The sequence below is a fragment of the Phanerochaete carnosa genome (genome assembly GCF_000300595.1).
Source record: "Phanerochaete carnosa HHB-10118-sp unplaced genomic scaffold PHACAscaffold_3, whole genome shotgun sequence".
In the NCBI taxonomy this organism is placed as follows: domain Eukaryota; kingdom Fungi; phylum Basidiomycota; class Agaricomycetes; order Polyporales; family Phanerochaetaceae; genus Phanerochaete; species Phanerochaete carnosa.
Genome location: NW_006767630.1, coordinates 2,792,390 through 2,816,225, shown reverse-complemented (window position 1 = coordinate 2,816,225; position 23,836 = coordinate 2,792,390). Strand labels below are relative to the sequence as shown.

The window sequence follows — 23,836 nt, the reverse complement described above, 5'->3', positions numbered from 1 at the left end:
CCCGTCATCCCCTTGCTCCGTCCCCAGGCCTCACCTTTGACGGCTCGCAAACACAAGTATCTTTCATTGCACTGAGTTGCAATTGCTACTGAATAGAACTTGTTCAACATGTGGAACGAGTACCCCGGGAACTCAGGCGGATATCGACCTCCCCCAGGACCACCGCCGCCTGGTGGCGTTCCGCGGTTCCCTGAAGCGTGGGTAGTCACGTAGCTTTACTTTTGTGCTTGGCTGACACGTATCTACGTTCCAGTCCTGGATTCTCGCCTCCGTACGTCGGAACCATTCGCGCATACCTGGTGCGCCTCCCTGATCTTGTGACACAGAGGTTTCCCGGCGCCTGGCGGAGGAGCGCCAGCAAATAGTCCTGGGTATTCACCTGGGTGTGTGAACATGTCGTAGTTTGCATACGATGTCTCAAACCCTTCATTGAAAGGTATGGTGGTTACGCCCCGCCTTTAGGGCCGCCTCCTGGCCCTCCAGAAGGCTCGACCTATCCTGGTCAGCATCATCATCACCATCACCACCACCAACAGGAATTCGCACCGCCTCCAGGACCTACTCCCACCGGTAATTATCCAAGTCCAGCAGGCCCTCCTGGAGGGTATCCCACTCCGGCCGGTCCTCCTCCCGGCGGTGCGTATCCAAGCCCTTCTGGCTTTCCTCCAAGTGGTAGGTTCAATAGCCCGTCTGGTCCTCCTCCAGTCCCGCCAAGAATGAGCCCTGCCGGCCCTCCACCCGGCGTTCCTCCGCGACCTGGTGCGAGGGGCCAGTTTGCGCCGCCGCGTGAGTGACGTACCACTCTATCTCCTATGACCCAGTGCTGAATATAGCGCTCACCTTCCAGCTGGGCCCCCGCCGAGGCCCCCGACTCATCAACAGAATTATGGACCAACAATGCAAGGTCCGGACCGCCAACAAATGCAACCATATTTTCAATATTCGCAGTGCACCGGGAGAAAGAGAGCGCTTTGTGTACGTTCTCATCTCTGCTATGCGTATATCACAAGTGCTCAAGAACGCTCAGATTGGTATCAACTACTTCGGACAATCAGCCGAACTGAAGGGATGCATCAACGATGCGCACAATGTCAAGCGGTTCCTTTGCAGTAAGTCTCACGGCGATATCTCACGGGCAGGTGCCTTCAATCATCTCTCCTTAGGCCAATTCGGTTACAAATCGGAGGACATTGTGATGTTAACGGACGACGCACAGAACCCGAGGCAGATTCCTACCAAGCAGAATATGGTACGTCTGCTGAGATCTGCGCAACGTCTTCGCAGTGCGCTTACACGCCGGAAGATCGAGGCTATGCAATGGCTTGTAAGAGACGCAAAGCCACACGACTCCTTATTTTTCCATTGTGAGCACAACTGGTACTACTCAGTGTAAGCGTCAAGATTTAGACTGGTATGCAGATTCAGGGCACGGAGGACAGACCAAGGATCTTGATGGAGACGAAGCTGATGGCTATGATGAAGTCATCTATCCCGTTGACTTCAAGCAAGCTAGCCATATTGTCGACGATGTAAGTTTCTCGCACGGCTTTCTCGTGCTCGTTGCTGAGAAGAGATGTTGCAGATGCTACACGATATCATGGTGAAGCCACTGCCTCCTGGTTGCCGTCTAACTGCAATCTTCGATGTGGGTCCAGCTACTGTTCGTAGAGTAAATACGGGCTAATGAGTGCGACAGTCCTGCCACTCTGGCTCTGTGCTGGGTAGTTGAATCCTCGCTCGACGTCAGCTATGAGCTCAACCTCATCTATTTCTAGACTTGCCGTACATCTACTCCACTGAGGGCAAGATCAAGGAACCCAATCTGGCTGCTGAAGCCGGCCAGGGCTTATTATCGGCTGTCTCATCGTATGCACGAGGCGACATGGTAGGTATTAAAGCTATTCCCAAAAGGTTAAACCCTCATGTTGCACTTGCTTTGATAGGGCAGTGCCTTTAGTTCCGTCTCAGGCCTCTTCAAGACAGCTACGGGATCCGGACAGCGCGCGGAAAAGATAGCCCGTGCTACCAAGACGAGCCCAGCGGACGTAGTAAGTCTTGTGCCGTATCTGTCGAGGCCCGTCTCAATTTTCGATAATCGTAGATCTCCTGGAGTGGCTGCAAAGATTCCCAGACCAGTGCTGACACGTTTGAGGCCGGCACGGCGACTGGCGCTATGAGCTTTGTGAGTGAACTTCCGAAGTGAGGTGCGGGACTTTGTCGGCTGAACAAACGTTTTACGTAGGCTTTCATCAGCGCACTAAGTACGTACCGTCTTTCCACATTTGCGCGGTCTCCACCTGACTCTATCACAGGCCAGAACCCTCAGCAAAGTTACCAACAGCTTCTCAGTAATCTTCGGTGAGGCCATATCTAGCTTCTGCAATTTTTGGGAGAGATGACTGACAAGTTCTCAATCGATAGGGCTATCTTGCGCGACAAATACAGTCAAAAGCCCCAGCTGTCTGCTTCTCACCCGATAGTGAGTACAGTGTCCGTTGGCAGATGTTAGACTTGCTGAACTCGAATCAGGACACCAGTCTTCTCTTCATCTGTTAGGTTGTATCCGGATCATGGACGATGTGTATTTTAGCTGTGTGTATGCCAACCTCGAAACTGCAGGCATTTCTGGTACCGGTCATCCTTAGTGAGCGTCCGATCGTAAGACATAGCAATGTTTCGGGTCCATCACGACGTGCGGACCGCCTTAAATTTGAAGGAGAGGAACAGCTGACTTCTTCATTGTGATGGCCTCCATCTCAGGTAGGAAATGCTCATCGGCACAGCTGCTGCCGAGGACGTGTAAACGATGGATCCGCGAAAAATTCTTTCCCAAGGGCCGATGGAGGGCGGTCAGCGGGGACCGTTTGCGCAATCTGACGCTTTAATTCCCACAAGGACAGCTCTAGACGGCCACGGCATATGTCAAGATCGCTAATACTGAGGCTAGGCTATCATGCCTTGAGGTGCGCACTGGCTGCACGACTCACGTCCAGGCTCAAGAGGCATATCAAGAAGCAGAGCAGCCGCACAAGGGCGAGGGCACAGCATATGACGTTCTGTCTTTGTCTTGCACGCACCTTCGGGGGCAGTTGAGGGGTGAGCAGAATCATTCCATCAGCCGTTCTTATCTCAGATGTGCGGAGTCGCCATGTTCCCCATCTGGGGAACTAAGCATCCTTGGCACGGTGTGGGGTTCTCAGATGTTCCTGGCAAACGCGACCCATTCGACCGCCCGCTAAACTCTCTCCCGCGCAGACGATCGGAAAAACTCTCGTATAAAGGACATCAGTGCGCAGAGATTGAGCTGACTTCCATCCCTCCCCTCTACCGCAGCTAAGTCATGGCAGGTGGTCCCGTTGCCGCAGCTTCCAGCCGTCGAAAGGCCCTCCAGGGCAAGTCCGGATGGGTGAGTATCATGTCGTCGGCGTTGTGGCCGTTGAGGTACTCATACGCTACGCTCACAGGCGGGGTTGATGCATAATGCGCGGGTGTTCCTCATTGCCGTGTTCGCCTCGCTAGGTGGCTTGCTTTATGGTTATAATCAGGGTGTCTTCTCTGGTGTCTTGGAGTAAGCTCGTCTCACACAACGGACCGTGAAGGACATTCCTAATGCGCATTTAGCATGAAGAATTTTGACAACCGCATGGGAACCGCAGTCTCAGACCCTAACACCGAAGGGTGGCTTGTATCTGTCCTCGAGCTTGGTGCATGGTTCGGCGTGCTTTGCACTGGCTACCTCGCCGACAAATTGTCAAGAAAGTACACGATTGTGCTTGGTAAGTCAGGTAGTTTGCCCAATGGGTTTGCGCACTCACCCTGCTCTACGCAGCCGTCTGCGTCTTCTGCGTCGGTGTCATCGTCCAGACATCCGCATTCCACCCCTCGTCCATTTTCGGTGGTCGTTTCGTAACTGGTCTCGGTGTTGGATCCCTCAGTATGGCTGTTCCCCTCTACAAGTACGTCTCTGACTACGTGCTTCGCACACAAATCTGACGAAATGTTTGCAGTGCCGAGCTCGCACCACCCGAGGTTCGTGGAAGTCTGGTCGCTCTGCAGCAGCTTGCCATCACTTTCGGAATCATGGTGTCCTTCTGGATCGACTACGGTACCAACTTCATTGGCGGTACTGGAGAAGGCCAGAGCGAGGCCGCCTGGCGTATCCCATTGGCCCTACAGCTCGTGCCTGCCATCATTCTTGGTGTTGGGATTATGTTCATGCCGTTCTCGCCACGTTGGCTCGTGAACAATGGGCGCGATGACGAAGCCTTGACTGTGCTTAGCCACGTTCGCAGCCTTCCCCAAGACTCAGATATCGTGCAAATCGAGTTCTTGTACGTGTACCCGCTTTCGTCACGTGAGAGGCAATGCTGACAGCGCCATCAGGGAGATCAAGGCCCAGTACTTGTTCGAGAAACAGACGAGTGCTATCAAGTACCCTCACTGGCAAGATGGCTCGTTCTCCTCCAACTTCAAGCTCGCCTTTTTCGACTATCTCAGCCTTGTCACCACACGCACCTTGCTCTTCCGCACGGCCATTGGTACATTGACGATGTTCTTCCAACAATGGACCGGTGTCAATGCCATTCTTTACTACGCACCTACGATCTTCCAAGAGCTCGGTCTCACTGGCAACACGCTTTCCTTACTCGCAACTGGTGTCGTCGGTATCGTCATGTTCCTCGCGACGATCCCTGCCGTGATCTGGGTCGATAATACGGGTCGCAAGCCCATCCTCGTCTCCGGAGCCTTCATCATGGCCGCCTGTCACATTATTATCGCCATTCTCACCGGCCTGTTCCACAAGGATTGGGCCGCGCACAGGAGTGAAGGCTGGGCTGCATGCGCGCTTGTCTGGGTCTTCGCTATGGGTGAGTCTTCCACACGATGCTATCTCATTCTCATGGCTAATGCCTTTTGCAGCCTTCGGCTACAGTTGGGGTCCTTGCGCTTGGATTCTCGTCGCAGAAATTTGGCCACTCTCAATCCGTGGCAAGGGTGTCTCTATCGCCGCGTCATCCAACTGGATGAATAACTTCATCGTCGGCCAGGTGACGCCGTCCATGATAAAGCACCTTGGCTTCGGCACCTTCGTCTTCTTCGGCACATTCTCATTTCTCGGTGGCCTCTTCATCCTCTTCTTCGTCCCCGAAACCAAGGGCCTCGGTCTCGAGGAGATGGACGAGGTCTTTGGCAGCGTTGGGCTCGCCGCGGCCGACCTGCAGCGTCAAGCCGAGATCGAGAGGTCTCTCGGCCTTACTGTGTACGACGACGATCACGAAAAGCGGGATGTTGATAGTTACGATAAGGATGAGAAGGTGTGAAGCCTTCTCTATCCACGGTGGAGATGATACGCGTTCCCTTTCACGACTGTTCCTTTTCTCGTACTCGTAGTGTACTGTATATCACCTTTGAATTTTGAGCTTTTCCACATCACTACCCCGCTTGTACCTTCCACACGTGCCGAGAACTCCAAACGGAGCGCAATACGATTCGATATGCACTGAGCCGCCACTGGTATACGCAACCGAAAAGTGCGAAGAATGGATCCCAAACTATCTCCCCGAGCGCGCGCAGGCGAATTGGAGAGCTGTGTATCTCCGGGAATGTTACATTTCGTCTAAACCTCAATCCTCCAAGTAAAAAATCGTTAGGCAGGGTGAGGACACAGGTATCATATATCCGCGGATATCATAAATGGACCGGATGACTAGGCTCCGCTAGCAGGAGCCTTAAACTTCTTGTTCGGATAACCACCCGTCGCCCGTCCCATCCCCAAGCGCCGCTTGCTTGCAGCAGCTCCGGTCGGCTGCTGGGACTGCTGAGCCGTTGATGGCGACTTTTCGGGGGCGGAAGGCAGAGCAGGGCTGCTCGAACCGGAAGAAGTTAATGCAGGGACCGCTGGCTTAACCTGAGACGGAGATGGAGATCGGGCATGTGTAGGCCGTGAGGCTGTAGAAGGGACCTTGGGCGCAGAGCGAGCCATGGATACCAGGACTCCAGCTACGGTTTTTGACATCGGCCGAACTACGCCCGTCTCCTTGCGTTGCACGAATGACTCGATGGATGGCTGTTTTGGCCCCCCTGACGGCTCCTTCGCCGCCTTTGCTCTTCCTCTCGGCGCCGCATTCTCTGATATCGGTTTTTCGCCCCGATCATTGACCATAGGGAACGTAGATATAGCACTAGGCGATAACGCGTTCAGTTCTTTCGAGGGCGAGAGCGGCCGCGCGGGTTGAGCATGCCGGTAAACTGGTCGAGACGGCGGCTTGAAGGACATCGTCTTTGCAGAGACGAATGTCGGGGCGTCCGGCGAAGGACACTCGGCCTGATACGACCGGTGTACAGGTGTGCCTTTATTCCAGGAAGCTGCAGAAGAGAAGCCGGTGTTGTAGGTGGATTCTGGATCGGCAGTCCAAAACGAGGACTTTCCCACTCGATTAAGCTCCGCTACTCTCTTCTGTACCTCTGCAGCGTCCGGGGTCGCCCTGTGCAGCACTTTCGCGAGCGTCGTGATCTCCGCTTTCGATAGTTCTGGCGGACTACTCGAGAATAAAGCCGCAGAGTCTGGAATGCCAACGGGCGGAGGGACGCCAGGGAGTACGCTGACGAACTCTGAGAGCCGTTTCGATACCGTCTCGCCAGCCATCATGCGCGAAGATGCGTGAGTGAGATACAGGAGAGCTTGGGCGCGCGTGCATGCAACGTAGAGTAGACGGCTAGGTTTCGAGAAGTCAGAAGTGCATGGTATGTCACGGACCAAGAGGGTCATAAGAGCGACCCACCGTTCCTCCTCTGGGTCCTCTGCACGCGCAGACGGGAACACACCTTCCTCGACTGGGACATGCACGTCATCAGACCTACAAGCTCGAGAAATAGGTGTAGTACGCACCAACGGGGATGAAGACAACGGGCCATTCGAGTCCCTTGGCCGCATGACAAGTCGTGATGGTGACTTTCTACACAGGATGTATTGTCAACCTCTGGGTGTACATTCGGGCGATGACCGCGCACCTGCTTATCCTTGTCGTCTTCGCTAGATTGACCTGTGTCCGTGGATAGCATCGACGCTTGCAGGAAGGCACGAAGGGGTGTGTTCCTGAGGCTGCCTGAGCAATGGTCGGCGAAGAACATAACATGGCTACTTACGCCGCAGCATCTCTACTCTCCGTACCCTTTCTCGCCTGCTTATCATCTCTAGGTTTAACCTCAGCAAATCCCAGATCATCAAGCTCTTCATCGTCGTATTCGTCCTCTTCTCGGTCTTGCCAGTAGTCGTCTTCCTGTGCCGCTTTCGTATCCTCAACATCGACATCGAAGCTCTGGGCGCCGAGTTCGCTCTCCATCTCGCTCGCAAAAGTTATGAGCTCCTGCACGTTTCGCCACCGGCTATCAGCATCCTCCTGCGTCTTCTCAAGGTATTCTTGGTATTGCACGAGATCAAGGAAGCGACGGATCAAGTTTGCAGGAGATAATCCCTACGCTGAGACTTAACACTACACTCAAGCGAGCGTAATATAGGAGGTCGGCATACCTTTAGCGCGAGCTTACGCATGTCCTTCAAAACATGCACGAACTCAGCGACCTTGCGTTTGATAGGCGGCTTGATGTCAGGTATGCGCCCTCCATGTATGCGCTCCACGACCTCGAGCGGTGACAACCCTTTCTTGCCTGCGACAGTCAGAAGCTCCGCGATGGTCTTCTGGCCGATGCCACGCTGCGGCACGTTTATCACCCTCGCAAATGCGGGTGCATACGCAGGGTTATCCACGATCTGGAGGTATGCAAGTACGTCCTTGACTTCAGCGCGCTCGAAGAAACGTTGCCCGCCGAGGATGCGTGTTGGGACACCCTCTTTGCGGAAGGCACTCTCAAATACGCGAGAAAGGGAGTTGTATCGTACTAGATGTATGTCAGAAACAAGGAAGAACGTTGTAATCGGGCAAATCACGCACGAAGGATGGCGCAGTCATCGTATCCAAGTGTTCCACCCATATGCGCGACAACACGCTTGATTTCGCCCGCGATTGCACTAGACTCCACCCGGTCAGAAGGAAAACAATGTAGCGTTGGCTGGGGCCCTTGTGGATGCGTTGCATGCAGTGTCTTCTGGATGCGGGATTTGTCTGTCGATGATGCTTCTGGTGAGCACGATCCAGGTGGGATTATGTTCATATGCGTACCCTGCGCAACGATTGCCACGCTTACTGCCAGGATAGAACCGGTACTCCGGTAATTGTCTTCGAGAAAGATTTGCTGAGTCGCCGCAAAGTCTATTTTGTAGGAGGATAATTGGTGGTGTCAGCAACCCGCATATACCCATGTGCATGCGACGAGCAAACATACCACGACGCATTTTTGCAAGATTTTCGACTTCGGCAGAGCGCCAGCCGTAGACTAAGCGTGTCGTCAGTGGATGCTCCTTTCTTCGTGCGGAACAGACTGAAGACGCACTGGACTGGTCCGGGTCACCGACAACAGTGATGCTACGACTGGCCGCAGCAAGGCTTCGCATGAGTTCATATTGGACATTGTTGGTATCCTGGCTATGTATCATCTGTTAGTGCCTGTAGCACCGCCTGACACCGCTAAAAAGATGACGTACAACTCATCGACGAGAACATGCGTACACCAGCGCCCGACTTGTGGATTTTCAGAGAAGAGACGCACACCATATACGAGCAGGTCATCGAAGTCGAGGGCATTGTGGTCTCTTAGGATGAGCTCATAGTTTGCATATAGATTCGCCACCACGAAATCGATTGTTTCCTTGATATTGCACGATTTGAGCTCATGTTCCAAATGCTCCGTTGTGAGGGCAAAAAAGGACTTTTCCTTTACTTTGCCCTTGGATGAGGTATGGGAGGAGGCGTGAAATGAGTCCAGAAGGTCGTGTGGAGAGAGGCCTTTGGCCTTGGCTTGTGATATGCGGGACGAGATTGTCCCTTCGCTCAGTGTAATCGAGCATCTCTTCAGGAACTCCTTCAAGTCCGGCTCTTTCAGCATCTTGCCTACGATCTTCTTGCTACCCACTCGGCATCAGCATACTACGCCCGCTTCGGAAAACCGAGGCACACACACCTCTCATCCGCATCGCATACCGTAAAATTCCCACTTATACCCACAAGCGTAGCATACCTCCTCAAAAATTGTGCGCAGAGTGCATGAAAAGTCCCCATCTTGATCTGCCGGACATGCTCCTTATCCAGCATCCTCCCGAGGCGCGTGCGCATCTCCAGCGCAGCCTTGTTGGTGAACGTTACAGCGCATATATTCGAAGCAGATATTGCATGCACATTGATGAGATGGACGATACGGGAGGTGAGAACTTTCGTCTTGCCGCTGCCAGGCCCCGCTAGGATTTGGAGAGGTACGTGCGGCGGGTGCTGGGCGGCTGTCATGAGTTAGCCGGGGAATGTAAATGCATGGTTTAGTCTTGAGAGTATTTTCTCTACAGCGAACCAACCTCTGAGTTGGACTTCGTTGAGCCCGTCAAGGTGAGCGATTGACATCGTCTGCGTAAGTCTACACTAGGGCGCCAACGCACCGCAACCGCGTTCGCGTCGAATCACGTGATCGCATCCCATCAATGGAGCGTCCCGCGCTGTGGTTTCAAGTATTCAACTTGAATATACCTCCTCTCTCTCGGCAGACGGATTTCCAGTACGCAAAGTCTAGCCAATTTTGCGAACTTCGTATCGGCTTTGAATTCTTTCCAATCCAGTGCTACTGGCTTGCAAAGTTCAGCCCTCTTCGCTGCGGTCTTGGATACAGATACATTGACATGGATCTCCAGACAGATCGTCAGGCCCCACTCTAGCCTAGCAGCTAACGTCGCTAATCTCGAACCTCATTTAACTTACCAACTGCTGTCGTCGGCTTCACACCGGTCAGCGCCATCTCAAAGGATTGCTCCGTACTTTGAGCGCTGATGCGCGCGAGGCAAACTGCCTCATCAGCTTCTCAGCATCGTGAGCGTGGACATCCCGTTCGGTCAGTCATCTGCCTTGACTTCCACCCTTGGTCCATATGTGAGCATGTAAACATTCTAACTCCTCTTGCGATTTCGATTTCGCTGTTCCCGAAGCCACTAGTGTGTCCCAGTACACGAGGAGATTTCAGAGATAGCGCAACATTGCAAAGTCATTGAGACTTCGTAAAACTTCGTTCATCCTTCGCCCACAGCCCAGACGTTCCGGCCTCTCCGGAGCACGTCTTATCGCTTCGCCTTTGACAGTTCTGGAAATACAGTCTTCCATCTTCAATCTTCTCCACCCCTGATGCCCTCGCGGAAAGAACCTGCCATCCTATATAAACTCAATTGCGGACTTTCGGTCATGCAGAGGATCATCAGGCACCACCGCCTCATCCCCAGCCTGGCCTCTCTCTCTCCCCTCTCCTTCTTCTACCGCCGCTGGCGAGGTTACACTCCACTAGAGGCCGACGTTGTAGAGATGAGCTCACGAGGGTCTGGTTCGTACGACGAGAAGGTCGACATCAAGGACGGAGTTTCAGGGGTCGCTGTCTCTGAGCTCCCACCCCACCATGTTGCCTTCACCAACGATCAAGTTGATACGGCCGCCCAGCTCGTCGCTGGTCAAGACTTTGATCTTGATCCGGCTGAGGGAGCGCGAATCAGGAAAAAGATTGACTGGCATATCCTTCCCATGATGTGCAGTAGGTATCCACTGCATTGCGACCGCACATACACCTGCTCAGTTAGGTCACAGTGCTCTACTGGGTCCAATTTATGGATAAGACCACTCTCGGCAGCTCCGCAATCCTGGGCATCAGGTAGGCTGCTCTCGTGAGCTCGGTATAACCACGACTGATTATCAACACAGACAAGCAGCTCACCTGACGACCAATCAGTGCGTACACGTCATACTCACAGATGCAGCATGCTAACGGGTTGATACTAGATACAACTGGCTCGGCACGATTTTCTATCTGAGCTACCTTGTCTTCGAGTATCCGCAAAACCTTGCTTTGCAGCGATTCCCTGTCGGCAAATGGATGAGGTACAGCAAGGTTGTCTCTTCGCAGAGCTCACAAAGCTAACACTCGCTTTGCAGCATCAACATTTTTGTATGGGCCGTTGCCTTGTGTAGCCACGCGGCTTGCAAAAGCTTCGCGAGTTTGTTCGTCGTTCGCCTTATCCTCGGCATGTGCGAGGGTTCCATCACTGCGGGCTTTATGATCGTGAGCTCTATGTTCTACACCCGCACGGAACAGACGCTACGTGTCGGCTATTGGTGTGAGTTTTTCGTCCTGAATGCCTTCTCACGTCACTGAGCAGCCCTGAACACTAGTCTTGATGAACGGCACTGGTATGCATTTTGCGAATGGGCAATGTTCTCATTGTATATTAATTTGCTGTTCGCAGCTCAAATTATTTCCGGATTCATTAGCTTTGGTGCTCTACACATCAGCACCCCGAAATTTGAGCCGTGGCAGTGGTCCGTTCCCTTCCACATCTATTCTTCTGCCGGAATCTTGACTTTGTCGGCAGGCTAATGGTCATCACCGGTAGCATTACGCTTTGTAATGCGATCGCGTACTGGTTCTTCTTCCCTGACTCGCCCACAAATGCCTGGTTTCTCACACCGGACGAACGTGCCAAGGCTGTGCAGCGCATCAAAGGAAACCAAACCGGTGTCGAGAACAAGCACTTCAAGCTTGAGCAGTAAGCCACTCATAGTTTCCTGCCGCGTCACTTAGATTCACAACCTCGGATTGCGCCAGGGTTCGCGAAGCTCTGCTTGACCCAAAGACCTGGCTCTTCGCGCTTTTCAGTGCGGTGGATAACATCCCGAACAGTCTGACGAACCAGCGCCAGATCATCGTCTCATCCTTCGGTTTCACGGCGCTCCAGACGACACTCCTTGGCTGCGTCGATGGCATGATCGAGATTGTCACCATCTACGTGGGCGTGACTATCGCAGCAAAATTCAAAGACTCACGCGCATACGTCGGAGCAGTGTTCTTTATTCCCAATTTACTGGGCGTGCTGCTGGTCAACCTATTACCGTGGTCGGACAAGGTCGGTTTGCTGTTCGGACAGTGGCTTACTGGTGAGTTCAAACGCAGTCGCGTGGCACGTAGATGCTGACATACCCATCAGGTGTCGGCACAACAGGCTTCGTTCTCTCGCTCTCCTGGCTCTCGAGCGTCACCGCAGGGCACACGAAGCGTGTCACAGTCAATGCAATCATGCTCATCGCGTACTGTGTCGGCAACGCCGCGGCGCCGTTCATGTGGCAGGCAAAGTACCAGCCGCGGAACCATATCCCGTGGACGATCATCGGCATCTCCTACGTTGTCTGTCCGATACTCATGCTCATCATCCGCTGGCTGCTCGCGCGCGAGAACCGACGCCGCGACGCTGAGCCCGTCGACGATAGATATGATGACGTCTATGTTGAGATTACCACTCCTGACGGGAAGAAGATTGAGAAGAAAGTGTCCAAGGTGCGTTTGTTCGTTTGTTTCCACGAGAAACAGGAGGATGTTGATACTTGTAACAGGAATTCCTGGATCTTACGGACATTGAAAACCGGGACTTCCGCTATGTGCTGTAAAGTCTCATGTGACGGGAGATATAGCATTCATACTAATCGTTACGACTGTACGAATACGTATCGAATGTATGTATGATAAGTGTAGTATACATTAATTCTTCGTGAGAATGGTCGCCGCTGGAATATCCCTATCCTGTCGGGGTGCCTAAGTACGAACTCGCTACTGAGTGTTATGTAAAACGAAGCCAGACTCGGGATACAGAATTTGGATACCGTGCGAGCGCTAACCGATCAAACCGTTTGTTGCGTCGCGCTCTAGTCCCTCTAGCATGTCTACACCTCTTGCTTACACCCTGTAAGTCCACTCTGTCTTGCTCCGGTTAAGACTACTTCTTAAGCTTGAGGCCTTGAGAACTGTGGCTCAAATGCCCCTCTTACCCCCCCCCCCCGGCATCCACAGCGGTTGACGCATCAAATGGAGCATGCCTTGCCTGTGCCATGCAGAAGCCGGCAGGCAGACAACAACACACCTAGCGATCGGTTATAAAAACACAAGACTCAATGCAGATAACCTTTCCCGCTTTTGCAGTCATCTAGACGCTCCTTCATATCCTGAAGCTCGACTTCTTCATGCCACTTACGACCCCGTCGAGAACGAGCAGGCCCGTCCGCGAGTCTTGGGCAGTCTATGACAACCTCATCGAGAAGGCTTTTGCTCCACGAGACTCCCTTGAGGTGTCGACACCGACGCAGTCACCGACACTCCATTCTCGTGAGGTAGAGCCAGCTCTCCCTGACATACCCGAAATACCACCATTATCGGCAGATGAGAAGAGCCGAGAGGCAATCGAGGCGCTATGGGAGCAGGTACTTGAGCGGAAGGCTAAGGTCCTAGCTAGTCTACCTAGCAAGGTCGAGTCGTTGGAGGGTGTGTTGCCCATCGAGAGGGCACCGACCACATCATCGTCACCGCCGCCGAGACTACGACGAAAGAACAGGTACGATGCTTCGCGGTATTATGTCCGCACGTAGGGATCTGACATTCGGCTAGTGCGGAGTTCGGGCTGTCACCTGACGGCAAATTGGTACGCCTCGCTGTTCTGCAGCATCAGCAGCAATGACGGACTAATATGCATACAGATTGTGTCGACATTTGATATGACCGATGTTGGCAAGCAAGACATGCACGTCAGCTTCAAAGGCAACAAAATCATCGTGGCGTGGCGTCGAGTGAAGATCACCGAGAAGCGCGAAGATGACGCACTAGTCCGAGAGCGGAAAGAGAAGCAGTACAGCCAAATTATTCCTCTACCGGATGGAACCTCGGTGCGGTCATTTGCGCCTAAGCACGGCAGCATATGCTAACTATCCTTCCAGTTTGATGAAGTTCGCGCCGTGCGCACTGGCTCAACTCTCATGGTGACATATCCTAACTTACGTTGCGTACGGGTGAACGCGACTGATACATCATCGGTATGTGGTCATCGTGCCGAGATTACAATAGCGACATTGACATATTCTCAAGACGGTCTTTTCATCTGGCGAGACTGAATTTGGCACCTGTGTAACACCTACCGGAACGCTCTTCGAGGCTATGGAAAAGCTCTGGAACAAAAAGTCGTGAATGCTTGCCGAGGGCTGGCCCCTCGAACTCTTAGGTTGCGCAAGTTAATGATTATACTTTGCAAGCGTGCGTATATGTAGAGTAGTAGATTAGTCCTCTTTGATTATTGTTAGCTCCTGAAGCAGTGCATGGCGGCCCGGACTGCTGCGTCTGATCAATGAATCCGGTTGACGCAACCTTTCAAGTGGGTGCAGCTTCCCCAGATTTGTCACCCGTGTCATGATTAGGGCCAGGTCACATCGATATCGTTATACACGCCCAGTACAAATTTTGTCTCAGCCCTCGTGCCGTGCCGTCTCGCACAATGTCCCCGCGCCGACAGATAAGGAGTTATGCCGGAGTGTGAAAGTACTCACTCGAAACATATAAAGCAGCATGTCAGCGTGTGGGGAGCAACCACCCAGAGACGTCTGTACTACTGGCTACAATGTCCTACACACACCAAACCGACGGCGCCCCGGTGCCTCTCGACGAGAGCATGTATCGCTTGGAAGCGGAAGACTACGAATTTCTCAGTTCTGCGACGGGTATCAATGATCCAGAAGAGCTCAAGAAACATGTTCTCTCAGTGCAAGCTGAGATATACACCGTACGTGTCCGACATTTCTTCTGTGGCTTGTGTTCATCTGAGGTCACGGGCGCGGTATTTCAGGTCCACCCATACCATTGTATTCGTGCATTCGGGTTCGCAAGGTCAGATCCAATCGTCTTCGCATGAGAGGAAGCCTCGACTCATATTATCCTTTATCTTCAGGCTGAAAATCTCCCGCTTTCCCGCATACCAGCACCTCCTCAAGCTTGGGAAAGAGCGCCTGGGCGCTCTGTTCCTTGACCTCGCGTGCTGCGTGGGCAACGATGTTAGGAAAGCTGTTGCCGACGGATTTCCCGTGAACCAGGCCATAGCATCGGATCTGCACCCTGGTATGCCACAAACATGTTTGTGCTGTGCGCTGCATGAAACTTACCAAGTCTATTCTTAGAATTCTGGGAAATGGGGCACAGGCTCTTCAAGACGACCCCAGAGACGTTCCCAGTGCCGTTCATCCCTGCTGATGCCTTCGATGACAGGTATCTCGCCCCCTCTCCCATCCCCACGGAGCCGCCCACGGAGCCGCTTTCTCCCCTCAACGAGCTTGAGGCGCTCACGCCCCTTGTCGGCCGGCTCTCCGCAATCCATACCTCCGCGTTCTTTCACCTCTTTCCAGAAGAGAAGCAGCTCGAGCTCGCCCGCCGCATCGCGCCCCTGCTCTCCCCCGAGCCAGGGAGCATCATCTTTGGCGCGCACGGCGGGCTACCGCAGAAGGGCTTGCGCGAGCGCAAGAACTCGCACGGGATCCACATGTTCTGCCACGACCCGCAGAGCTGGAAGGAGCTCTGGGAGACGCAGGTGTTTCGGCCGGGCCAGGTTAAGGTTGAGACGCATTTGGTCGAACGCGTGAGGAACGACCCCGCGGTCAAGGAGGTTGTTAAGAACTATCACCTGGTTTGGTCGGTGACCAGGTTATGAGGATATCTCCGCGGTAGAGAAATTTTCTGCTTAAAGTCGTCAAATAGTGAATACGATAGTACTAGACGGGGAATTAACACGCTTGTAGATAGTGTTGGAAGTGAACTGACTTCGCGGACGGAGTCCTGATTATGGCAAATAGATTATAGGAAAGGAAGAGCAAAATATCCTGGATGTCAAGTGTGTGAGATATTTTTTTAGCAGTGAGTACAGCCTTCCTGCCATTGTCCGCTGAGACCAGACTAGGCGCCAGCATGGTGGCGCCGGCGTCTCTCATCGAAAAATGTCGAAGACGCTGACGAGCTCGTCGAGCAGTGGGAAACCTCGTTGTAGCCATAGTATTGGATGGGCGGCATGATTCAAGGCCGGGCTCTGTCAATGAAACATTGAAGACCGTGTCAGATCATAGAGACTAGTACTCCCTTCAAGAGCCGAATGTTGGGCTTCTCGCTCTCGCGACGCGAGCCGTGATCCAAAGAAAGAGAAGCAACACACGTATTCAAGTTCAAACGTCCATGATAGCCTGCAAGACGACATCATGATTGGATGACCAAGTAACAGCGCTGGGATATTCAGCATTATAACAGGGTGCAGAGCAAAGTGATGGAGGTTGAAGCGAGGGTCAGAGAGAAAGGAGTATTCGTGCTCCAGTAGGGGCGGGCCCGCACCGTTTTGTGTCCGTAGGCACAAGCAATGAGTGCTAAGACAGTGAAACTGTCTTCCTAGACAGCGCGTAAGACCGTAAAGCGGCAGCACTGATTGAATAATGACCAAAGTCAAATGGGTGGCATCCCAATAAGAGGATATAAGGCTCACAAAGTCTCAATGAAACGGACGAAGGATAGGGCTCCAGTTGTGGTTCCACCCATCCCTCGGAGGCGTGTCTGCCGGGATCCGAAGCTCTCTTGGGAACAGCCCTCGTATCCTCGACTCTAACGCCCTCTTCTCCGCACCTTTGATGTTCTTGAGGGCCTCCAACTCGGCCGGACTCCTCTGCCTCGGGTCTTCCTCCTTGTTCGCCTCGGTGTATAACCGGGTGTCGAGCTCACGAAGTGCGTCCATCGCGCCCTTCATGGATTCGAACTTCCTCTTCAGCTCCGCCTCGCGTGCCTTGCGAATGTGACGCTTATGCAGGAACCACGCCCGCTCGATGGTCTCATGTGCTTGAACGGAGGGAATCGCGCGCTGGAGGCGGCGTCCGACACTGGGCCTCCATAGGCCTGTCGGGCTTTCGCGGTTGCGTAGGTTCGAAGGGTAGAGCGTGCGCCGGATGATCTCGACGCGGGGGTCGGAAACAGCCTGCTCGCGCCAGGCTACGCCACCGGCATGGCGGACGGACTGGCGGATGGCTGGGAGATGAAGTTCTGGTTTGGCTGCTCGCAGTGCCAGCAGAGAGGGTCCAGATAACATGGTAGCTTGCAAGCGCGTCGTGGGAAACGCAGAAATCTTCAGACGCTTCTCTAGTGGGCGTCTGCAGCATGCTACTTGCGCCCGCTCGATGTTGCGCCGACGTCGACCGGCACACGAAAGTGCCTAGTACAATGTTCGGGGGCTTACAGCAGTTGCTACAGCAGCTAAGGTTGTAATACACCACTGTGTAAACGCCCTGTGCTATCGACCTAATGCTCCAGAACATCCTCAAGTCATCTGACAGCTCTTCTCGATTCAGACCCTGCTCACATGTGCTCAATGGTTGTATGCCTACCACCACACATTGTCTGCTGCGCGGGCCGCTGACTGACACAAGGCATAACCTCGTAGGTTCTCTGCGACCGGATTTCGTTAAATGCTGTGGATCGTGAGCGACGATCCGTATCATCGAACGAACTCTGGCCATCCTGTACTCGTCCTTCATGTTACTCGCGACTTTGTTGATATGCCTGGCCTGTGCTTGTACAGTATGGACTGCAAGTACTCCTCAGGCCGTTGGCTTCCCCCAGATCGCCTCACCGCCTAGCAATGCTTCGCAAATGTTGGATCCCCGGCTGGCCTCATTATCTATAGAGTTCTCTTACCTGACTGCGTTTGGCGGGAACAAGACGGACCCGAACTTGTTAACGAAAGAGCTGATGCAGCGTCTTGTAGAACGTACTGGTGTTGGTCCGGTAGGTATGATTTACTCGAACTCAGCCTACGATGGGCTATAACCTCGGTTCCGCAGGACGTGCGTCCAGGAGGCATCACGGTGTATGTATCAAAAGGCTCCATGGCGTGGCATTTTTGACACACTTTTGTGCCCCTGGTTAGTGACAGCACCATCTTTTCACCGGACGCACCTGCCCTTGTACTGGACGAAAGCTCTGTAAGACGAATCCTTGCTTAATTGTCTTGGTGCTTAGTCCTAAATATCCGCAGTCTGGTGGTATTTATCGCACTACTTTGTGAGCTTTTGATACTTTACCGAGAACTGAGCGGCGTAATCAGTTCGTTACAGCGGTCCGGCCCTCTACGAGTCTCTGCTAGTGTTCCCCAATTCGACGAAGTTTGTCGTCACTGTCAACATGGGCAATGACACGATCTTGATAGCGAGAGACGAAATAGCGGCCGCTGTTGAGTACATTGGCTGGGATAGAATCCGTGCTATAGAGCGTGGGTCTTCTGATCACTTCAAACGACATCAAGCTTCTGACATTGGGGAGCGCCAGTCGGTAACGAAGCAGACCACTACGCTGGCAGTTCCAGGCCTTCCGGATGGGCCTCGTCCGACTACACTGCGCAGTTCCTGGTGAGTCGTGAAGAGCATCTATGCCTGCGTACCCTCATTATACTCTGTAGGGATGGACCTCTGTTCTCTCCCGCAATCTGTCTCTCCCCCCTCACATATTCCAAGCTGGAGGCTTTGCCGATGATCCTACACCCTCGGCATTAATGACTACTGTCGATATTATCAACGAAGGCGTGGACACAACCCGCGTAATTGAGCTGTTCGCTCAGCATACGTACCAGTATTCGACCTGCGATCCGGTGCGAAATGCTATTGCTACTCTGCCAAACTTGATTAACCATCAGAACATCACTGTGAGCCTTCCCTAACTTTTAACTATGTCAGTCCTTATTGTACCCCCGTAGGCATACCTCGATCTCTGGAAGCCACAGATTGCTGCTGCAAAGAGTCGCGGCAAAGATTTCGTCGTCGGGGAGTTCAGCTCCGTATCATGTTCCGGTAAGGAGAACGTGACCGACACGTTTGGCCAAGCTCTATGGTTAGCAGACAGTGGGTATCTATTCCTGTTGCGATTTTTGGAGCATACTGATGTATACTAGCGATCCTGTACGGAGCCGCGCTAAACATATCGAGGATGTACCTCCATCAAGGAGCGACTCTAGTTTTCCAGAGCAGCGTCCAGGCGAACAGCCCCGGATTTTCCTGGGTACGCCTTTCTCAACATCAATTGCATGCCACTGAATTTGGTGTTAGTACGATCTCTGGTACCCGATCCCGACCGATCGTTACGGCTCTGCGCGAGCTTCACCTTCCTTCGTCGCCTACCTGCTCATAGCAGAAGCCGTAGGTCCGTCGACCCAGTCCCAACTTGCGCTTCTTCCTTCCCCTGAAGGGCTGCTAAACCTTGCCGCCTACGCGATATGGGACCCCGCCGTCCGAGCCATGCACGACGGCCCAGCGCGGCTGGCGCTCCTCAACTTAGCAATACGTAACGTAAGCACGAGCCAGAGCGCGGGCGAAGTTCAGGTAGACTTGACCGCGTGGACAAGAAATGGGACCCAGGCGAGGGTGAAAAGAATGACGGCGCCCGGGCTTGACTCGAAGGATTCCGACACCGCGACGTGGGCGGGACAGAGCTACACGAATGGGACTGCAAGTGGTGATGAGAATATTGAGCAGCTGGATGGCGGGAAAGTCGCAATCAAGGGGAGTGAAGCTGTCCTGGTGTTTTTCTGAACGCGTATAAATCCAGACATTCCATTCATCCCTGTACGTCTACACAAGTGGTGACCTCTACGATACATCCAAATATCCAAACCGTATATCCTACAACCTCCAGATGCTCTAATTGTCGTTGATCTCTACCACGACCCTCTTCTCTTGCTCCTCGCCCACGGTGACGATCTCGTGCCTTTCGATATGTCCATCCATCTCCCTTCTCCGATCAACCTCCAAATAATAATCGTTCTCCTGTGCGGTGGGGCTTGAGCCAACCCACTTCCACGCGTTATCCCGCACAAACTCCGCGTAGTCCCAAATGTCAGGACTCAGTTCACTGATGGGCTGTATCCAGATATAGGTGCTTGCCTCGATTGCGGGGTGCGTGCTGGGCAGGTTGGCGACGAACTCGGAGGAGAGTGGCGGAGGAGTCGTAGGGACTATAGCCGAGTCTTTTGCAGCAGACTCGAGAGAACCGAAGGGACCGAGCGGGTGCACGGAAACCTTTGCACGTACGTACTCCTGTAAAGCGATCGAATCAAGCAGGATTCGGTGTATGAAGGAGTGTACGAACATCGCCTTCGAATGTGTCGAGCAGACGGATATCGTTGATGTTAAGTCCACTCACGAGCGTCCCGCGGACTGCGCGATCCTTCGGCGGGAGCTCCTTTCCAAGAAGTTGGCGACTCTTCTTGTAGGATATGAGGCCTGGGTAGTCTGCATGCTACGGGAGCAAGCGGGTCATCAACTAGCACGAGTGCCGCGGCTAACGAGAATCTTACTTGAACTTTATGTCTGGTGTGTTCCTGAAGCAGTCGTAAGGGTGATAGACGGTCACGGATGGAGAAATGACGATCTTTAGACATGTGTAACTCACCAGTAAGAGGGCAGGGCAGATCTCGAGATCGGCACCCTGGTGTCCTATGACCCTCCTGAGGATTGCAGGATGGAGCAGGGTACCATAGAAAAAGGCCGTGTATACCTTTTGCGCTGACATTGTAACCTAACTACCCTCGACGCACGCAGCAAGGTCCGTATGTGGGAGGATAGAGGAAATATGCCGGAGGGCGCGATCGGTAAAGATAACGGAGGGATTAGATTAGATAACTCCGATCTAAGTACACGATATGATCAGCCTCTCGGAGGACGACCTTCTGGCCGCGGCTCTGCGTTCTCCACGACTGTCTGTCTTCCTTCCGCTGCCAGCCCGCCTCGCAGTTTGCCCAGGACGGACTTCGGCTTTTTTTGCGAACGCACGGGCATCCCGCCCTGGGACACCTCACATGCACCTTCTAGACAAGCTCCTTTAGACTAGACGACCGCGACTTGCGCGGTTATATTTCGAGGACCACCACTGTCACGGCTCCACCTACTTACGCACAGACGGTCGCTACCCTTCCTTAACTCCTCTCTTTTCCCTTCCACTCTTACAAGCATATACTTGCTCGCAATTCACCTCTCCTCAGGTCATCGAGCGTTCACTAGACGACAGTGTCTCGATACTGCAGACGTCATGTCTTGGTATTCAGCCCCTCGAAGACGCAATAAGACAAGGCCGACCCTCGCAGCTCTTGCGTCCTACACAGCCCTCGCCGTCTTCCTCTCTGTATTTCTAATCCTTGGACTCTTCAACCGTGTAGAGCTACCCTACAAAAAGAAGCGTCCGCAATATAGTGAGTATTGTGCTTTGACCGTGTGGCATTCACTGAACCGAATCCCCTACAGATTTCCCGGATTTTGATAGGATTAATACATTAACTCGTGTGCTCACCAGGGACCATGTCGACCTTAGTATGTTCCTTCGACGGTGAATTTTATGCATACGCCTCATGCACCGGACAGGAGATCTTCACGGTCGGATAATATTCATAGGAGACGTTCATGGAATGAATGACTCGTTACAGTATGTTCCACTACAACCTCCCGGTACACTACCTACTAACTATCCTCAAAGTCGGCTTTTAAAGCAGCTAGATTATGACCCAAGTCACGACACAATCTTTTTCGCCGGCGACCTTCTGGCAAAGTCGTCGCATTCCTCTTCTCTCTCAGTGCTAAGCTTCCTTACCGAGCACCACATGCGCAACGGCGTGGAGAGAATGTTCCCGGTGCGCGGAAACCACGACCAGATGATCGTCCAATGGCGCGCGTGGCGGGCGTGGTTCGAAGGACTTACCCTTGACCCTCACGCAGCCTCGCAGACACCTCGCTTCCTCCCTTCCACGCGACTCATCGCATTTGACTGTCATCTGTCATCTTTCCTCAAGCAGTTCTTCACTCAGTCTGCTGCGGATGCTAGTGACAGTGTTCCACCGGTTTCAACAGGACGCGAGTTCCTCCAGCTCCTCGAGGCCGAATGGGCAATTGCAAGAGCAGAGGACGGCGCAGACCCCGAGGAATATACAGATGTTGCCCGAAAGCGGGCACAGGGTACTTGGAGAGCAGAGTGGTGGAAGCGTATACCTTTGCCTGGCAAAGGCAGGGAGAAGCAGCAATGGAGGATGTTTGGAGATCACTACTGGCTGGCCAGGTATATGCATATTATTCTCATCAGAAATCAATTCAGCCACTCACGAGTATCGCTGTGACAACAGGGATATGACGCAGGAACAGGCAGATTACCTGATGTCGCTTCCCCTCGTCCTTCACGTGCCGCATATACATTTTTTCGTCGTTCATGCAGGTCTTCTACCCTCAGATCCCCGTCTGCCTCCAACGGACCGTAATCAACCTCTCGCTCACGCTCCTGCATTTACCCGGCGAGTTTTCGGTGGCGCAGATGAGGGCGACACAGTTCTTCTATCAAGACTACAGGCCCATCTACTTCCACAAGAATCCGCCAAGAATTCTTTTGCCGCGTTCAAGCCCTCACGCGATTCTGACACTAGCGCCATTGAAGACCTGCGCCGGCTGCAGGAGGCCGCAATCCTCAGCGACATCCCGCAGAACCGCGACCCCTGGGTCGTTCTCAACATGCGCAGTGTCACGAAGAAGAAGCACAAAGTGACGCGCGAGGGAGACAAGGGCACGCCGTGGAGCAAACTCTGGAACGAGGAGATGAACGCTTGCAAGGGCTATGACGTCGAAGCGGCCACGCGTTCGGAGCCAAGGGGCTACGAGCTGCCATGCCATCCTGCGACAGTCGTATACGGCCATGCCGCGACACGGGGCTTGGATATCAAGCGTTGGAGCATGGGACTCGACACTGGATGCTTGTACGGGCGGAAGCTGACCGCGCTCGTCCTTAACAACTCGACCGACTCTGGCGTAGACGATGTCTGGGATAACGAAGACGACTGGGATGAAGACGAAGACGAAGACGACGATGAAGAGGACGATGACGACGAAGAGGCCATTCCGAGGCCAAGGCGAAAGCGATTACAGTTTGGGGATCCTGGCTCGAGGGTTAACGCTAAAATTGTTAGCGTTAAATGCCCAAACATAGATGATGACGATGACTAGTTCCATTTTCTTACTGCCTTTCTTCACAGCAATTGTCATGTATCTTTATCATCTGTAAGATTTGTACCATACCTTAACTGGCGCACCCTACGACCGTTGAACGTTGAACAGTAGATATTCGTATTTAGCATCTTTAGCACTTCTGGTAGCGTGAATGTATCCGCAATGGCTACACCCAAGCCACACCACATGTGCACTGTTTTTCTGACACTCTTGCAAAGACACATCATCCCAGTTCTTACTGTGTGCTTTTAATTAGATGTGTCGACGAGCCCAAAGAGTCCTCATAAGCCGTCGCACCTAAGCCGGGCTCGATCCCAATCCTGAATACCTGCCAAACACGGTAGGCCGACACCTTAAGCGCCCGCTGCCGATCATCACCCCCGCCCACTTCCAAATACCCGCACATCCCGACCCCCTTGCTCTCGCTTCCGACGTTTCACATCCCGGATGTCCTCTCAACGGCGACGGCGCAGAGTATGTAACCTCTGTAGTTGTCTTGCGCCTGCCTTTGCGGGACAAACCGTCGGCGGAACGTCCTACAGCGGCGCCCACCGACAAACAAACGAGCGCAACAGGTCGTTCCGCCACTTGTTGTGCTCGTCAACAAGACCAACGTCAAGAAATCCATAAATCCATCGCAGGGAGCGAGAGAACCTCAGAACATCTTCAACTCGTCTACCCATCATCTTTGCTGGTCAAAGATACCTTCTGCGACATTACAGTTAATTCTTTCTTATTCGCATTCTTAACACTATGACTGTCTACTCTTCTCACTTCTTCCCCACTTCGCCCGCTGGCTCTGGTAGTAAGTCGTCATCTAACCTCAGGCTTCCGTCGAT

At 53.2% G+C, this 23,836-nt stretch overlaps 11 protein-coding genes across 11 annotated transcripts in view; 8 read left to right on the top strand and 3 right to left on the bottom strand.

Moving 5' to 3' along the window:
- Positions 1-18: 18 nt before the first annotated feature.
- On the top strand, positions 19-2,635 carry PHACADRAFT_252552 (uncharacterized protein). The gene is made up of 17 exons (XM_007393580.1): positions 19-197; positions 254-271; positions 327-786; positions 848-975; positions 1,028-1,109; positions 1,164-1,249; positions 1,304-1,364; positions 1,420-1,529; positions 1,583-1,645; positions 1,697-1,721; positions 1,776-1,885; positions 1,944-2,048; positions 2,102-2,182; positions 2,243-2,261; positions 2,313-2,358; positions 2,422-2,479; positions 2,530-2,635. Exons 3-17 carry the CDS (start codon positions 717-719, stop codon positions 2,554-2,556), a joined length of 1,071 nt encoding a protein of 356 aa, XP_007393642.1. The 5' UTR covers positions 19-197; positions 254-271; positions 327-716; the 3' UTR covers positions 2,557-2,635.
- Positions 2,636-3,316: 681 nt separating this feature from the next.
- PHACADRAFT_252546 (uncharacterized protein) lies at positions 3,317-5,495 on the top strand. Its single transcript, XM_007393579.1, has 7 exons — positions 3,317-3,406; positions 3,465-3,568; positions 3,622-3,776; positions 3,830-3,956; positions 4,008-4,331; positions 4,384-4,868; positions 4,921-5,495. The coding sequence occupies exons 1-7, from the start codon at positions 3,341-3,343 to the stop codon at positions 5,319-5,321; spliced, it is 1,662 nt and encodes a 553-aa protein (XP_007393641.1). The 5' UTR covers positions 3,317-3,340; the 3' UTR covers positions 5,322-5,495.
- A 212-nt stretch (positions 5,496-5,707) lies between these two features.
- Positions 5,708-9,509, bottom strand: PHACADRAFT_193443 (uncharacterized protein; the record flags this gene model as incomplete). The annotated part of the gene is made up of 13 exons (XM_007393578.1): positions 5,708-6,716; positions 6,783-6,834; positions 6,890-6,956; positions 7,012-7,096; positions 7,147-7,475; positions 7,532-7,899; positions 7,953-8,123; positions 8,181-8,270; positions 8,344-8,394; positions 8,452-8,543; positions 8,603-9,022; positions 9,079-9,391; positions 9,464-9,509. 13 exons carry the CDS (start codon positions 9,507-9,509, stop codon positions 5,708-5,710), a joined length of 3,093 nt encoding a protein of 1,030 aa, XP_007393640.1.
- A 942-nt stretch (positions 9,510-10,451) lies between these two features.
- On the top strand, positions 10,452-12,578 carry PHACADRAFT_159420 (uncharacterized protein; the record flags this gene model as incomplete). Its single annotated transcript, XM_007393577.1, has 11 exons — positions 10,452-10,674; positions 10,728-10,791; positions 10,842-10,868; positions 10,920-11,018; positions 11,073-11,254; positions 11,310-11,327; positions 11,384-11,456; positions 11,510-11,683; positions 11,743-12,071; positions 12,122-12,468; positions 12,525-12,578. 11 exons carry the CDS (start codon positions 10,452-10,454, stop codon positions 12,576-12,578), a joined length of 1,590 nt encoding a protein of 529 aa, XP_007393639.1.
- A 377-nt stretch (positions 12,579-12,955) lies between these two features.
- On the top strand, positions 12,956-14,324 carry PHACADRAFT_182671 (uncharacterized protein). Its single transcript, XM_007393576.1, has 5 exons — positions 12,956-13,516; positions 13,570-13,603; positions 13,659-13,844; positions 13,896-13,991; positions 14,044-14,324. Exons 1-5 carry the CDS (start codon positions 13,149-13,151, stop codon positions 14,140-14,142), a joined length of 783 nt encoding a protein of 260 aa, XP_007393638.1. The 5' UTR covers positions 12,956-13,148; the 3' UTR covers positions 14,143-14,324.
- Positions 14,325-14,521: 197 nt separating this feature from the next.
- Positions 14,522-15,812, top strand: PHACADRAFT_117170 (uncharacterized protein). The gene is made up of 4 exons (XM_007393575.1): positions 14,522-14,731; positions 14,795-14,835; positions 14,897-15,063; positions 15,123-15,812. The coding sequence occupies exons 1-4, from the start codon at positions 14,570-14,572 to the stop codon at positions 15,647-15,649; spliced, it is 897 nt and encodes a 298-aa protein (XP_007393637.1). The 5' UTR covers positions 14,522-14,569; the 3' UTR covers positions 15,650-15,812.
- A 368-nt stretch (positions 15,813-16,180) lies between these two features.
- Positions 16,181-17,073, bottom strand: PHACADRAFT_252539 (uncharacterized protein). The gene is made up of 2 exons (XM_007393574.1): positions 16,466-17,073; positions 16,181-16,404 (listed from the first exon to the last, which is right to left on the bottom strand). Exon 1 carries the CDS (start codon positions 17,057-17,059, stop codon positions 16,472-16,474), a length of 588 nt encoding a protein of 195 aa, XP_007393636.1. The 5' UTR covers positions 17,060-17,073; the 3' UTR covers positions 16,181-16,404; positions 16,466-16,471.
- A 528-nt stretch (positions 17,074-17,601) lies between these two features.
- PHACADRAFT_252537 (glycoside hydrolase family 79 protein) lies at positions 17,602-19,561 on the top strand. The gene is made up of 10 exons (XM_007393573.1): positions 17,602-17,754; positions 17,811-17,836; positions 17,897-17,951; positions 18,005-18,030; positions 18,084-18,238; positions 18,295-18,374; positions 18,425-18,667; positions 18,719-18,863; positions 18,914-19,020; positions 19,068-19,561. Exons 1-10 carry the CDS (start codon positions 17,620-17,622, stop codon positions 19,548-19,550), a joined length of 1,455 nt encoding a protein of 484 aa, XP_007393635.1. The 5' UTR covers positions 17,602-17,619; the 3' UTR covers positions 19,551-19,561.
- A 32-nt stretch (positions 19,562-19,593) lies between these two features.
- PHACADRAFT_252535 (uncharacterized protein) lies at positions 19,594-20,539 on the bottom strand. The gene is made up of 4 exons (XM_007393572.1): positions 20,410-20,539; positions 20,315-20,338; positions 20,107-20,256; positions 19,594-20,054 (listed from the first exon to the last, which is right to left on the bottom strand). Exons 1-4 carry the CDS (start codon positions 20,527-20,529, stop codon positions 19,659-19,661), a joined length of 690 nt encoding a protein of 229 aa, XP_007393634.1. The 5' UTR covers positions 20,530-20,539; the 3' UTR covers positions 19,594-19,658.
- A 155-nt stretch (positions 20,540-20,694) lies between these two features.
- Positions 20,695-23,227, top strand: PHACADRAFT_140136 (uncharacterized protein). Its single transcript, XM_007393571.1, has 5 exons — positions 20,695-21,205; positions 21,258-21,323; positions 21,375-21,435; positions 21,487-22,062; positions 22,127-23,227. The coding sequence occupies exons 1-5, from the start codon at positions 21,046-21,048 to the stop codon at positions 22,992-22,994; spliced, it is 1,731 nt and encodes a 576-aa protein (XP_007393633.1). The 5' UTR covers positions 20,695-21,045; the 3' UTR covers positions 22,995-23,227.
- Positions 23,228-23,693: 466 nt separating this feature from the next.
- Positions 23,694-23,836, top strand: part of PHACADRAFT_182667 (uncharacterized protein) — a 1,475-nt gene continuing 1,332 nt past the window's right edge. Inside the window, exon 1 of the mRNA XM_007393570.1 lies at positions 23,694-23,802. Within this exon, the coding sequence (XP_007393632.1) occupies positions 23,751-23,802 (52 nt within the window). The 5' untranslated portion in view covers positions 23,694-23,750. The remainder of the gene's footprint in view (positions 23,803-23,836) is intronic.